This window comes from Siphateles boraxobius, unplaced genomic scaffold, assembly GCF_051911475.1.
Source record: "Siphateles boraxobius isolate OS27281-9 unplaced genomic scaffold, OSU_SipBor_1 77, whole genome shotgun sequence".
NCBI lineage: Eukaryota > Metazoa > Chordata > Actinopteri > Cypriniformes > Leuciscidae > Siphateles > Siphateles boraxobius.
In genome coordinates, this window is record NW_027509205.1 from 23,237,501 (window position 1) to 23,252,500 (window position 15,000).

The window sequence follows — 15,000 nt, forward strand, 5'->3', positions numbered from 1 at the left end:
GCATATGCATAAGAAATGTACATAAATGCATACAAAGCAGTTGCTGTTTATCTGAACTGCGATTTAATCTGAATTTGACAGAATCTCATGTGTACAGTTTTAAAAATGTAATTTCTGTTATACTACTATCCACTAAAAATAAAATAACATCATATCGGATAAACAAATTTTCTTAATTTTATCATTTTCTTTTTCATAATTTTACTTTAGGATCTTTTTAGTTGACTCTCATGATTTATTTTTATTTTTATAATTGCTTTTAAAATATCCAATAAGCTATTTTGTATGCGTCCTTTAGGATTTGACTACATATTCTATATTTCATGTAAATACATTTTTACAATGAATGAAAAAATATATAATAATTTTAGAAATGGAAAGAAATTATTAAAGTCAGCATGAAATTAAAGTTCACTGTTGTGACGTACACCCAAGAGAAAATTATTTTCAATTTTGTCTGAGGGTAATTGATTGGATGGTTGTGGTTTGCTATTGGTGGATCTCATGTGAGTGACAGGTTGCCCCGCCCTCATCATCAGAGAAGAGATGTTGCTGGGAAGGGGAAGATATTTAGTTTAAAGATTACGAGGCACATGAATTTAACAAAATGGTGTGCATGGATAAATAACTCGCAATACATAGTGCAATATTCCACAAAAAAAAGAACTCAATTATGATTTCATGGCTATTTTAAAGGTGCACTGTGTAATATTTAGGAGTATCTGTTGACAGAAATGCAATATCATATACATGACAATGTTCTGAGTGGTGTATAAAGACCATACATAATGATCCGTTTCTATCTACACACACCGCGGTTCCCCTTACATCGTCGTGTTTCTACGGTGGTCCTGAACGTAAAAACACGTTTCGTTACTTTGTTGTTCTCTATGTCGGCACATCGTTTTACTGGATAATTAAGTAGATATAATTTCTCAATTAATCTTTGAAAAAAACAAGGAAATCCCGCACACTGTTGTGTTTTTTTTTTTGACCTGACTCATTTGGTCTTTTCTTCCACGCACCTATCACCTGCAGGTGTGCAATGGTGATTGCTAATTGATCAATTAATCTTTGTAAAGAAACCTCATTGTTTAACTGGCTACTCTCTGCTGTCTCAGACGACGACATCACTTCCTGTCGGGCACTGTAACTTCTGTTGGTTGCAATTCGCAACCTCACCACTAGATGCCGCTAAAAATTGTACACTGCACCTTTAAAACATAACAAATGTTCCGTTTCACATCAGTTGACGAACATCTCTGTTCACCTCCACCTCTTTCTTCCACAGGACTACTGCCGTGGATGGTTGGGCGTTAGTGCGTGTTTGTTTAGCTCTGATGGCGAACATGAGCAGTAGTGTGTGCATGGAAACTCCACACGCTCATGGCCACGCCCATGGCCACACCCACAACTACAACCCCACCCCCGGACGGGACTTTCCTCTTCAGATCGACTCGTGCATGAACCCGGTGTTGGACTACAGCGCGCAGATGGAGCGTTACCGCTCGTTTGCCACCTTCTATAAGAACAGCACGGCCGCCGGCGCCACGCCGTTTCCCCAAACCGCGAAAATCGCACGTATCGCCACGCCCCTATTCCCATCAGCACGCTTATCCGCAATGCCACCCTGGCCATGTGACAACGCCATGCTATGGGGGCGAAAGCCCGCCACGGTTAACGTAAACGGACCTCACACACATCGGACAGGGATGTCAAGGGCGGAGCCGGTGAACGTGCACATGTCCGGTAAACACATTCCACAAGACTCCGCCCTCTCGATGGGTGACAACTTCCTGTCGCCGCTGTCCGCGGAGCAGTGCCGCGGTCTCCCCGTAACGGGCGCCGAGTGCATGAACCGACTGAAGTGCCCGCCGTCGGGGCCGCCAGGGGAGGCGGATCGAGGCGGGACGTTCGGAGGGATGCCCCCTTTGGGGGGGCTGTCGTTACCGCCAGGGGTCATCGTCATGACGACGCTTCACTCCGGTGCAGGGTCATCCGGGGTTACGATGTCAGACAGCGCATTTCAGATTGCTAACGTGGCGGCGGACTGCCAGCACAGCGGCTCATCTTGCTCCGGCTCGCCCGCGGCTCTGAACGGGAGCACTAATGGGAGCTGCAGCAGCGGGAACAGCAACGGTAGCGGAGCGGCTAAACGTAAACGCAAGCGGTGTGGCGTCTGCGCCCCCTGCAGGAGGCTCATTAACTGCGGCGTGTGCAGCTCCTGTCGGAACAGAAAGACGGGTCATCAGATCTGCAAGTTCAGAAAGTGCGAAGAACTCAAGAAGAAGCCGGGCAGCACGATGGAGGTGGGATTCACACACTCACACACACACACACACACACACACTCACACACACACACTCAGACATATGCTGGGAGGTCTATTGAAGTGGGCTGTTTAATTGGGAATGATGTGGCGGGGGGTTTGGAGTGGAGCCCAGTCTTGGCACAAGCGGCCATAATTAACCACCGTGCATTAATGTGTGTATGTGTATCTGTGTGTGTGTGTGTGTGTTAGCTGATAGTTTGAGCTCTCTTATGCTGGAAAAAATGCCCTTGCACTCAAGAACACACTTCATCGCTCTCACACACACACACTGTCGGTATTGAGGGCTGAGAGATGAGGCAACACGTTGTAAGTTCGCTGTAATAATACAAAGACGGCTTAATCTATTCACAACCTGCTAAAACCACTCACTAGAATCAAGATAAGATCATTACAAACCAGTCCAGCAGCATCAGATCTTGTTCTGCATGAAACCTAGTTAACATTGCAGCTTAATCTGCCAATTAATGGTGCGGTCATATTAATGAAATTTCACAGGCAAAGAGCTCTATTGTCTCCTAAAATCTGCATGTGGAAATTTTTCTTCCTTATGCAAAATTGCCAATCACATGGATTCCTATTGAAATGACTGGATTTCGCCTGTGCAAATTGTTTCAACAACGGGAAATGTAAGTGCACCTTTAGACAGGAAGAGTTTAAAGGCTCATTCACACTATATCAGCATCGGACGATCCAGTTAATTTAGTGTTCGATCCTCAGCACTGCACATTTGGGATGTCTTCATTTAATAAAAATCAAAGTCCCCCTGTGGTGAAAATCCAGCTTTTAATGTTGTTTATATGTCTATGTGGTGTTTTTAATATGCTTTAAGACAAACCATGTGTAAATTCATAAGTCGACAGCATTGCTGAGTATTTTCTCCTTAAAACTGCAGTGAACCAAAGACAATCTTAAAAAATACACGGTTTGAAATCGCTGGTGTTTCTGACGTCACAAACTACCATGTGACCAATCAGATCAACGTGTGATCGTCAACGAGTGGATCTCTGAGCTGAGTGAGTGGAGGCGGGGCTCATTTGCATATTCATAGACCCGAGTATACTAAATGAGGCAAGGGTGTCGAGTTACATTCAAGATATTTTAAGGCATGAAGAAATTTTTTTTCAAGGAAAAAACATTTGAATATGTAATTTTAGTGATCAAAGCTGAGTTTTAAGGGATGAAATTATTGACTACAGGGGAACTTAAAGAAAAACATCTCAAATGTGCAGTGCTGAGAAGGTTCTAGGAACTGTTTGAAAATATTACATTTAAGCTTTTAGCAGATGCTTTTATCCAAAGGCACCAATGCCAACGCCATGCCCCACTGTTTGAGCTACAGGTACGCCTAGCAAGTAAACTAGATGTTCAAGACAGTTGCTTGAGAGTAACATGCAGTAAGTGATACTACAGTAGACCAGCAGCTCAGTCAAATAACAGTGCATCATTCACTGTGAAAAGTCATAGTGATGACACTGAATAAATTAGTGCAAAATATGTGTAGATGTCAGTTTATGAAGCACCGACTGTTAGTTTACGTGCTATTTGGTGTCTCAAACTAAACTCTTTATTGTCTTTCAGTTGTTCAATCCTTACAAACTCTATGAAAATCCTTACAAACTCTATAAAAATCCAGTGGTTATTATGTCAATGTTTCCAGAGGCCAGTTGCATAAACATAACCACTATGTTAAAGTCCACCTGTAGTCAATCATTTTATCCCTTAAAACCCATCTTTGATTACCAAAATGACTTATGTTAATGTTTTTTTTGTGTAAAAAATGTCTTAATGCCTTTTAATATCTTGAATGTAACTTGACACCCTTGCCTCGTTTAGTAAACACGGTTATATAAATATGCAAATGAGCCCTGCCTCCATTCACTCACACAGCTCAGAGATCCACTCGTTGACGATCACCAGTTGATCTGATTGGATACAAGGTAGTTTGTGACGTCAGAAACACCAGCAATTTCAAACCGTGTTTTTGAGACTGTATTTGGTTCACTGCAGTTTTCAGGAGAAAATGCTCATGAATTTGCACATGGTTTGTCTTAAAGCATATTATAAACACAACATAGACATATAAACAACATTAAAAGCTGGATTTTCACCACAAGGGGACTTTAAAAGTTACATCCAGGCTTAACTAGATGGCTAAATTGTAAGACCAGTCTAATTAGTTTATGCAACCGTGCACTGGCGTTTCATAATTATCCAAAGCGACTTGCAAAATCAAATTCATAATTGGATACAAAAGCAAATCATCAAAGAGCCAACAGTAATAGTGGCATACACAGCGTATGGAAACGTGGTTTGCATACAGGTCTGTTGTGTTCGGTTTCCCAATTGAATTCTCATTTTTAAACGATCCAATACTTTGAATCATTGCATCTCATCTTGAAGGTGACTCGCACCATTAATCACACGTGTAACACATGGTTTCAGTGATTAACTGGGTCATTATGTCGAGCTAAACTGTGTTTTCCCACAGAGAGCACCGTCAGCAGGAGCCGCTGACACCTTCCGCTGGTTCTTCTGAAGGGCTCGCCAACAAACCACATCATAACACCGGACTCAAAACTAGAAGAACTGCAGGTCATACGCCTACAATCAGATCATACGGTCCCGCAATCAGGGAATCTCTCCGAACTCCTCGCTTTCTACCCCTTCCCCTCAGGACTCACTGTGGCACTGGGGCATCAGGTGCACATGCCCCGTCGAGGGCCAGTCTCCGGTCTCACCTCAAACAAACACCAGTGACATAGAGAAACAGAGACTTGATTCCAGTCGTATCAGGACCCCATCCGAGCTCAAAGGAACAGTTCACCTGGCTGATATCGTACATTTAAAGGGATAGTTCACCCCAAAATGAAAATTCTGTCATTAATTACTCACCCTCATGTATTCCAAAACCCGTAAGACCTTCGTTCATCATTCAGAACACAAATTAAGATATTTAAGGGGCTCAGGAGGGGCTCCATTGACAGCTATTTAATTAACACTTTGAAGGCCCAGTAAGGTAGGAAAGACATAGTTAAAACATTACAATCAGAGGAAGACGCACGCGATGTCATGCACTCGTGAACGCGCGTCAGAGACTGATACGCAAAAGAAGAAATTGTAGAATAAAGTCGCTATTTTGTTTACAAAACAAAATAAACTTTTGGCACACAAAAAGTATTCTCGTCGCTTCATTAAATTAAGGTTGAACCACTGTAGTCACATGGACTATTTTAAATCTTTATATTATACCCCCCCCCCCCCCCCCCCCCCCGAGCCAATCGGATTTCATGAAAAATACGAAAGCCTTACGGGTTTGGAACGACATGAGGGTGAGTAATTAATGAGAGAATTATCATTTTTGGGTGAACTATCCCTTTAAGGTCCTCGCACAGAGTCCGAAATTTTCGTATGCGTTTTTCGTATTCGTCATTCGGTGGCTCTGAATTGTCAAAACACCTCTCCAAATGCTTGCTACGGATGCGAATAACGCAGAAAATCGAACCCGATTTATGTCGGACGAAAGTTTGGGAGGCAGTGTGTAAACATGATTGACACAACGATTATTTTTTAGCGTGTGAAAATTTCGGGCTCAGTGTGCGATGACCTAGACTCATCATTTACTTGCCTTTGTGTCATTGGAAACACTTGCTTTCTCCCGTGGAAGACAAAAAGAGGTTATTTGTAGAACGAGCACTGAAGTGAATGAAGTCTGGTAAACTCTAAAATGACAACAACAAAAAAAACCTTATTAAAGTAGTTGTGCACTACAATAGACTATTTTACTGAAGATGTGATGATAGATTGAAAGGAGCAGGATATTCTTTAAAAAACACCTTGTTCCACTGAAGAAAGCAATCCATACAGTGAGTAACTAATAACAAAAGGTTCATTTTTATGAGTGAACGATTCCTTTGAAGCACCTTTCTGTTGCATGGGTAGAAAAGTGTTTTGTTTTTAACTAAAGACTTTAAGAAATAACTTTGTTTATTGCTGTTGTGACGCCTCACTGTCTTGATGAATAAGAGACTCTTAGGATGGCTTGTTGATTAAATGTGATCCTTTTTGAACTGTGACTTTCTGTGTGCTCTGCATTTATTTACCACTAATGAGTTTTGTTAAATGCGTAACGGCTTGATTTGGGCTAGATAACGCTGACAGAGCGACGTGATAAGATGTCACTCGGAGAGCGTTTAAATGGCGTTTCTAATTCTGATTCTTCAAGCTCAGATGAGCAGGGAAAGATGGCGGAGGCACATCTCGGCGGTAAAGCGCTCGGCACATCACTGTACATGTCATCTCTTTATTGTTGGGCCTCTATGACGACTCCCATGTTGCTAGGCAACATGAATTACAATGACATGAAGTCCTGTGTTCTAGAATAAGGGAGGGGCTGAGATGCCTTCACTCCGGCTGAGATTTACATCACACAATCGCCTGTGTGTGTGTGTGTGTGTGTGTGTGTGTGTGTGTGTGTGTGTGTGTGTGTGTGTGTGTGTGTGTGTGTGTGTGTGTGTGTGTGTGTGTATGTGAGTGTGTGAGAAAGTGTGTCTGTGTGAGGGGAAAAGACATATTCTCCTAGGAGTATTTAAAAACTAAAATACTATAATGTACATATATTAATCACATATTAAATAATAAATAATTAGGTTAAATTCTTACTATATACTTATAAAAAAGAATACATATATATTTATGTCTATCTATATATATATACACACACATCTACCTATACATGGATATTAATCACATATAAAAAAGAAATGTTAAAATCATGATAGATAATTAATCTCACAAAGCATCTAGAGATTAAACGAATAATAATTGTGTTAAATCTTAATATAAATCGGAAGGTATAGAATAGAATTGAACTGAATATATGAATCAACACTGAACTGATTCCAGCGGAACAAAGACGGATTCTTTACAGCTAGATCGAAATCATTTTCTGTAAAGCTAGATTGATGCACACACACACACACACACACACACACACACACACACACACACACACACACTGCTTTATGACCTGTGTGAGTGTGTATATTGCATGAATGTATATGAATGAAAGGCTTTAAAAGCGTGCATATTTCCATGCAAGAGCCAGTTTTTGCCTGTAAACCTGCAACCCCCCAACACACACACACACACACACACACACACACTAGCAGTGACACTGACGGCTCGTGCTTTGATGAGCGCTGTTATTCCTCACACATTCACACACCGGGTTCTGCTCCGGATGCTCGGGAACACTGGGAATTTCAAGCATCATTAACTCAGGCTTTATAGACTGGCATTAATTGTTTTAATTGAACTATTTTCCACCTCACAGGGCGAATAATCTATCAAGAGATTTATAGGAAAAAACTAGCCTAGCTTTAGGACAATAATAAAAAAAAAATTGTGAATAATTTTTGAAGCAATTAAGCACTTTTCCCAAAAAGATTTTATTACTGTATAATGTGTCCATACATTTTTTAATCATTTCGGTTATTCATAAATTATTGTGATTTTTTACATAGGCCAACCAGTTTTTAAGAGCAGTTCCATGTGTTCCATCTATCTATCTATCTATCTATCTATCTATCTATCTATCTATCTATCTATCTATCTATCTATCTATCTATCTATCTATCTATCTATCTATCTGTCTATCTATCTATTATTTTATGTTAAATCTATATATTAAGTATTTTATGTAAAAAATAAAAGCGGTTTAATTTATTTTATTATTTAACATAAAATATTTAATATTCACCAAATATTATATTCATAATATTCTAATTACATGAATAAAATAAAAGTAAATAAAAATTAAAAAGTTTTTGCTTAAAACAAGCAAAATGATCTCCCAATGGGGTTAGAAAAATAAAGTTTCTGTTTGAATTAAGATTATTTTTCTTACACCATTGGCAGTTCATTTTGCTTTTTTAAGCATCAACTCACTTATTTTTGATTAATTCCCCCGGAAAACAGGACATAATATCTTATCTCATTTTACTCATCTAGTAAATGCATCTCGATGTAAGAATTTTTACATATTTGGACTGTAAACAAGACAAAAATAGAAAAAAAAAAGAAAAGCATTTTTTGCACTGTATATCATCTGGATTACACAATCAGAGGTTGTCAAATTAACAAAAGTCCTTGGAATTAAAATTTAGAGTGAGATAAGAAAGATATAAGCTAGAATGTGGTGTCTCTCGGCGGCCATGTTTCAGGCGTGATCTCCTTCATGTCAAACTCTCGGATGGCAAACGTCACATCACGCCATTTCCTGAAGTAATCCTGCTTTTCAGTGACACAATCCTGCACCACGAAACTCTCGATCTTCAACAGCGGCAGGTCCTGGAGTCACAGCACAACAACAAGACATCCGTTAATGAGCCGATACTCAGAATCAGAATCAGCGTTTAACACACTTAAACTGCGAATCGAACTGGCTTCTGTTAGACCTTTTTTTTATGTTAAAGATTTACATAATATATCTGTTCTTGATGGTTTTTTATTTCAGTTTCATCTTCTCAGAATCAGGGTTATTATTTAACTTATACTTATTATACTCATACTAATTAATTATATAAACTTAAAAATAAACTGAAATTAAATGAAATAAAAAATGAGAACTTACATTTATTTTATTTCAGCTGGTTGTCAAGGCACTATTTATAATCACAAGTTCAAGAACTAAAATAACTAAAACTGACAACTACCTAAAAAACGATATAGAGATTTAAAAAAAGGCAAAATAACAAACTTTTATTTCAAATTATTTCTAATTTTGTTGAAGTACAAAAGTAACTAAAACTAAAAACAAAAACTACACTGACATATTTAAAAATAAAGTAAATTAATAAACATTATAAACACACAACAAAAATTACAAAAACTTGAACCAAAATTTAAATATTAAAATAAAACCTAATTCAAAATATTAACAAAAACCATAATAGTATCTCAATGATACTATGAAAATAACTCAAACTTATTTTATTTCAGAACATTTCTAATGTTTGTTTAGTGTGAGTTGCAAGTACTGAAGTAACTAAAACTATACTGACATGTTAAAAACATGTAAAAAATACAACAACAAAAAATAATTAAAAAATTAAAATTAAAACATAAAAATACAAAAATGAAGAGTAAATCAAAATATGGACAACAACTATAATAGAGTCTTGATGATAATAACACTGCTGAAAATCTCTTGCTGGATAATAGGTTTTGTTTAAGCACAAAAGTGCTTAAACTAAAACTAAAAACAAAAACTCAATAAAAACTATACTGACACTTTAAAACACAAATATAAAACACAAAAACAAGAAAATTACTAAAACTTTGAAATTAAAATGAAATCCGATTAAAAATATTAACAAAAAAAAACATAATAGTATCTTAATGACACTATAAAAATAACTAAAACATATTTTATTTAAATTAGGCAACAATTCTAATTCTAGTTTAGTGTGAGTTAAAGTACTAAAGTAACTAAAACTTAATAAAAAAAATATACAGACATGTTAAAAACATTACAAAAACTACGATATTTCTAAACCTTAAAAATGAAAACAGAAAATATAAAAATAAAATCTAATTCAAAATATTAACAAAATCTATAAAAGTGAGATAGCAGAAGCAGAAAGAGTTGACAGGTGTGTTACCTGGATGGTGAGGTAAGAGGCGATGAGACCCCAGTCGTGTTTGCAGTCGCCACAGAGCATCTTCTTGTTCTTACTGAAGCCACAGAAGGATCTGGGTTTCTTATGAGGAACAGTTGTAAAGCGTTCAAACATGGAGCGATCCAGGGCGATGTGATGAGACTCCTGCGGGAAAGAGAGAATGAGAAAGATGATAGACAGACAGAAAGATGGTCCTAAAACGAACACATTCATAGTAAAACTGGGGACATAAAACAGCTTTTATGGCTCTGAAAAGTGGCCAGTTGTTTTAGCGTATGCTTAGGGCCGTTACATAGTCAACGCAAGCGATGCGCTCCCTTTCATAGTCTAAACAGTGTACGCAAGCCAGAGTCGGCGCCAGAGCAGATCTCCTGGAGGGGCATTGGGTCATCGGCGGGGGGGCATTGGGTCATCGGCAGGGGGGCATTGGGTCATCGGCGGGGGGGCATTAGGTCATCGGCGGGGGGGCATTGGGTCATCGGCGGGGGGGCATTGGGTCATCGGCGGGGGGGCATTAGGTCATCGGCGGGGGGGCATTGGGTCATCGGCGGGGGGGCATTGGGTCATCGGCGGGGGGGCATTAGGTCATCGGCGGGGGGGCATTGGGTCATCGGCGGGGGGGCATTGGGTCATCGGCAGGGGGGCATTGGGTCATCGGCGGGGGGGCATTAGGTCATCGGCGGGGGGGCATTGGGTCATCGGCGGGGGGGCATTGGGTCATCGGCGGGGGGGCATTAGGTCATCGGCGGGGGGGCATTGGGTCATCGGCGGGGGGGCATTGCCGTTTGAGAAATATTTTGACGCACTGGCGACATCAGAGCCCAACACAGCAGAAATGCTAGAAAAAAGAAACACCTTTTATTATTATTATTAATATTATGAATTATTATTTGCAAATTTCCCCACCACTTTTTGCCAGGGTCGATTGTCCCACCACTTTTGAAACATCTCGCGGCACGGATGTAACTAATAGCCTACAAATAAATAAAATATATACAGTTAACCAGCAGGGCATTCATTTCGTTCGTTTGTTAAATAAGAGGATCAAGCAGGGACACGTTTGTGTGCATTTTACTTTGTGATTTCACCGGAACGAATTCTCCCCAACGGATTAAAGCGCGCGTCCGTGTGAAGACCGTACGCGAGCCACAAGAGAACACTGTATCTGAGATCGCAGAGTCAACGAGCACTTTGATCACTTGATTTCAAAAACAACACATTTCAGCGTGCTAGATCGCCTATACAGCCACTGATTAACATAATCGGTTTTAATGAGGAAAAAAAAACTATACGAGTGCGGATTAGAACCCAGAACCTCTGACACGCTTGGCAAAAGTTCTGCCACTGGATAGGGGTGTAAATCGGAGCCTACATGACGATTCTACACGATACCGATTTCTTAAGCCAACGATTCGATTATTTTCGATATTTCAGAATTCCCCGCCATACGATTCGATTCGATACGATTCAATAATCGATATTTTTACATGATATCTATTTAGTTTCAGATAAATCAACAAAAAATGTTTATAATTTGCCTTTTATTGAGAATACAGGAACAGTATTCTATTCACATAATGTGTATGTTGTGCTCAATGCACTGCAAATAGCATAGCAAATATAACAGTTACTGCATAGGCTACAGTTCAAAACTTGATTCTATCGAATCCCGGTGCGTTTCCATGCATCTTACGTCATCGCAAACGTGCACGACGCATGATAGAAAACAGAACGCGGGTCAATATATTGTGTTTTTTTATTTTATTTGGTGCTATTATGCACAGCTGAGTGAACAACACCGGTTTACTGTGTGTCGGATTTGGCTTTTTGCTGATTGCAAACGCAGGAGACAGTGGATTTCCATTAATGTGTTGCCCTGAGTCCACGCGCTATGTGTGTGCGAATACACTGCAGACTCACTCTCGCTCTTATCCAAGGTAAATTATCAACACTATCATCCCTTATATGTGTTTTATTTAACTTAATACATCATAATCAGCAAAAAAGCATGCGCAGGTCACTTACTTCCTGAACAAGTGCGCACCCGAGTCCGTGATGCTTTCACATTCACGCAAGCCGCGGCACGGTTCGAGTGCAACCGAACTCAGCGCACCTCCTCCAGGCAGTCTCGGGTTTGGTACCCCAGTGTGCACCCGAGTCCGCATGACAGACAGCGTTTACATAATTAGCGATTTTTCATGCGAACCGTGCCTGTTCCGTTCCGAGTTGGTGTGAAAGCACCCTAGACTTTTCAAGTAAGCTGTTGAAGTAGCCTTTTGTACACGTTAGCGCCTGTTTGTTTACGCTAGTAACTGCTAGCTTGGAATTCGCCGACTAAGTGACTGAGGGTGCATTCACACTGGCAGTTTAGTTCGGTGACTAACTAACGTTAGCCCAGTGCATAACAACAATAATTTGTACCCATATGAGCGGATGCTGAAAATAGACAGGCGGCAAAACAAACACATTAATCGATACTCTTGCGGACGCATCGATGCATCAAATTGTCGGCTGTATAATCGATGCATCGATACGAATCGATTAATATTTACACTCCTACCACTGGACCATTAAAACACATACAAAAAAATAGTAGGATCGGATCTATGTATTTCTAATGCATCAAAACACATCTATGTAAATTCTCGGCACCAACACAATTAGATCTCATTAAACGACAAATTAAACACAATGTACTATTTAAATCGATTGCTGAACATCGGTATGTTTTTGTACATTGGTACATTTGATTTATGATTTAGCATTGTATTAGCAACTGCGTTAGGAGGGGCATCAATGACCGCTAGGGGGGGCACGGCCCTCGAATGCCCCACCACAACACCGGCCCTGACCCAAGCAATGCAATACACCGCTCACGCAACAGGGGGTAGTAGAGTCGGGTGATATTAGTAGAGTCGGGTCCCGGGATGCTCCTGAAAAGTTCAGTGAGATTTATCACACCCAGGTGTTGAGCAGAAATGCTCCTGAGGTTCAGTGAATTTCTTCACACTTAGGTGTTGAGCAAAAGTGCTCCTGAAGCTCAGTGATTCTCACATGTAGCGTTGAGCAGTATGGCATGTCTATTGCCTCGAGTTGCCGGCAGTACGCCTTGCCCTGCACCGCTTCCGGGCGTTGCGCTGGGGTCAACACGTACTAGTCCGATCAGACAATACCGCCACAGTAGCGTACATCAACCGTCAGGGTGGTCTACGCTCCCGCCGTATGTCGCAACTCGCACGCCACCTCCTCTTATGGAGTCAGAAGCACCTGAGGTCCCTTCGTGTTGTCTACATTCCGGGAGATCGGAACTTTGCAGCTGACGAGCTGTCACGGTTTCGGCCCATCTCCGGCGAATGGTGACTCCATCCCCAGTCGGTCCAGCTGTTTTGGGACCAGTTCGGGGACGCACAGAGAGACTTGTTTGCCTCCCATGAATCCCATTGCGCCCTGTATTACTCCCTGTCCGAGGCCACCCTCGGCACGGATGCACTGGCGCACAGCTGCCCGCGGGGCCTACGCAAATTTGCGTTTCCCCCAGTGAACCTTCTCGCACGGACCTTGTGCAAGATCAAGGAGGACGAGGAGCAGGTCATTCTGGTTGCGCCGTACTGGCCCACCCGGACCTGGTTCTCCGAACTGATACTCCTCGCGACAGTACCTCCTTGGCCAATTCCTCTGAGGAAGGATCTCCTTTCTCAGAGACGGGGCACCCTCGACCCGATCTTGGAGGCTCCACGTGTGGCTCCTGGACGGGACGAGGCAGGTTTGAGTACCCTGCCACCAGCGGTGGCAGCTATCATCACTTCTGCTAGAGCATCGTCCACGAGACATGTCTATGCGTTGAAGTGGAACCTCTTCGTCAACTGGTGCTCCTCTCGCCGAGAAGACCCCAGGAGATGCTCGATCAGTGTCGTGCTTTCCTTCCTGCAAGATGGGCTGGAGCGAAGGCTGTCTCCCTCCACCCTGAAGGTGTATGTGGTCGCTATCGCCGCATATCACTAAGCAGTTGAAGGTAAATTTCTGGGGAAGCACGACCTGATCGTCAGGTTCCTGAGAGGAGCGAGGAGATTGAATCCTCCTCGCCCTCCTCTCGTTCCCTCTTGGGACCTCTCAGTGGTGTTAAATGCCTTGCAGAGGACTCCCTTTGAGCCTCTGCAATCAGTTGAGCTTAAGTTCCTGTCTATGAAGACAGCGCTCCTGGTTGCATTGGCCTCCATCAAGAGGGTAGGGGACCTGCATGCATTCTCCGTTGACGAAGCGTGCCTGGAATTCGGGCCCAGTCACTCTCACGTGATCCTGAGACCCCAGCCTGGATACGTGCCCGAGGTTCCCACCACTCCCTTCCGAGACCACATGGTGAACCTGCAAGCGCTGCCCCTGGAGAAGGCAGACCCAGCCTTGGCACTGCTCTGTCCAGTACGCGCTCTCCGTGCTTACGTGACAGGACGCAGTGTTTCAGGACCTCAGACCAGCTCTTTGTCTGTTATGGTGGGAGACTGAAGGGAAAGGCTCTCTCAAAGCAGAGGTTGTCCCACTGGATAGTGGACGCCATTGCTTTGGCTTACCAACAGCAAGGCCGACCGTGCCCCCTTGGTGTGACAGCCCACTCCACCCGGAGTGTGGCATCCTCTTGGGCTCTAGCGCATGGCGCCTCGCTGGCAGACATCTGTAGAGCTGCAGGCTGGGAGACACCCAACACATTCGCCAGATTTTATAATCTCCGAGTGGAGCCTGTGTCCTCTCGTGTACTCGCTTCAGTCAGCTAGTACCGGACCCGCTCAGGTGTCTTCGCTTGCTCGCCATTCCACTCCACGGACTGGATACGTGCGATATTCCTCAGGTGAGCTTTCCTCTCTGAAGCCCTGAGTTGTCTAAGTCCTCCCTACCTTGGTATTCCTGTGTTAAGTAGGACTCCTTCGTCCGTGCCAGTATCTCGACAGGGGGATCAGACTTTCGCAGGGCACTGGAAGACAGCTAGACAGCTGATGG

The 15,000-nt window shown here is 42.2% G+C and overlaps 2 protein-coding genes across 2 annotated transcripts in view; one reads left to right on the forward strand and one right to left on the reverse strand.

Moving 5' to 3' along the window:
* LOC143725571 (CXXC-type zinc finger protein 4) overlaps positions 1-5,369 on the forward strand; it is a 6,369-nt gene extending 1,000 nt beyond the window's left edge. The window contains exons 1-2 of the mRNA XM_077218050.1: positions 1-2,309; positions 4,821-5,369. The exon at positions 1-2,309 is cut by the window's left edge and continues 1,000 nt beyond it. Of these exons, the coding sequence (XP_077074165.1) occupies positions 1,341-2,309; positions 4,821-4,868 (1,017 nt within the window). The 5' untranslated portion in view covers positions 1-1,340 and the 3' untranslated portion in view covers positions 4,869-5,369. The remainder of the gene's footprint in view (positions 2,310-4,820) is intronic.
* Positions 5,370-8,057: 2,688 nt separating this feature from the next.
* rigi (RNA sensor RIG-I) overlaps positions 8,058-15,000 on the reverse strand; it is a 30,936-nt gene continuing 23,993 nt past the window's right edge. The window contains exons 18-19 of the mRNA XM_077218452.1: positions 9,994-10,155; positions 8,058-8,680 (exon numbers count right to left, since the gene is read on the reverse strand). Of these exons, the coding sequence (XP_077074567.1) occupies positions 8,519-8,680; positions 9,994-10,155 (324 nt within the window). The 3' untranslated portion in view covers positions 8,058-8,518. The remainder of the gene's footprint in view (positions 8,681-9,993; positions 10,156-15,000) is intronic.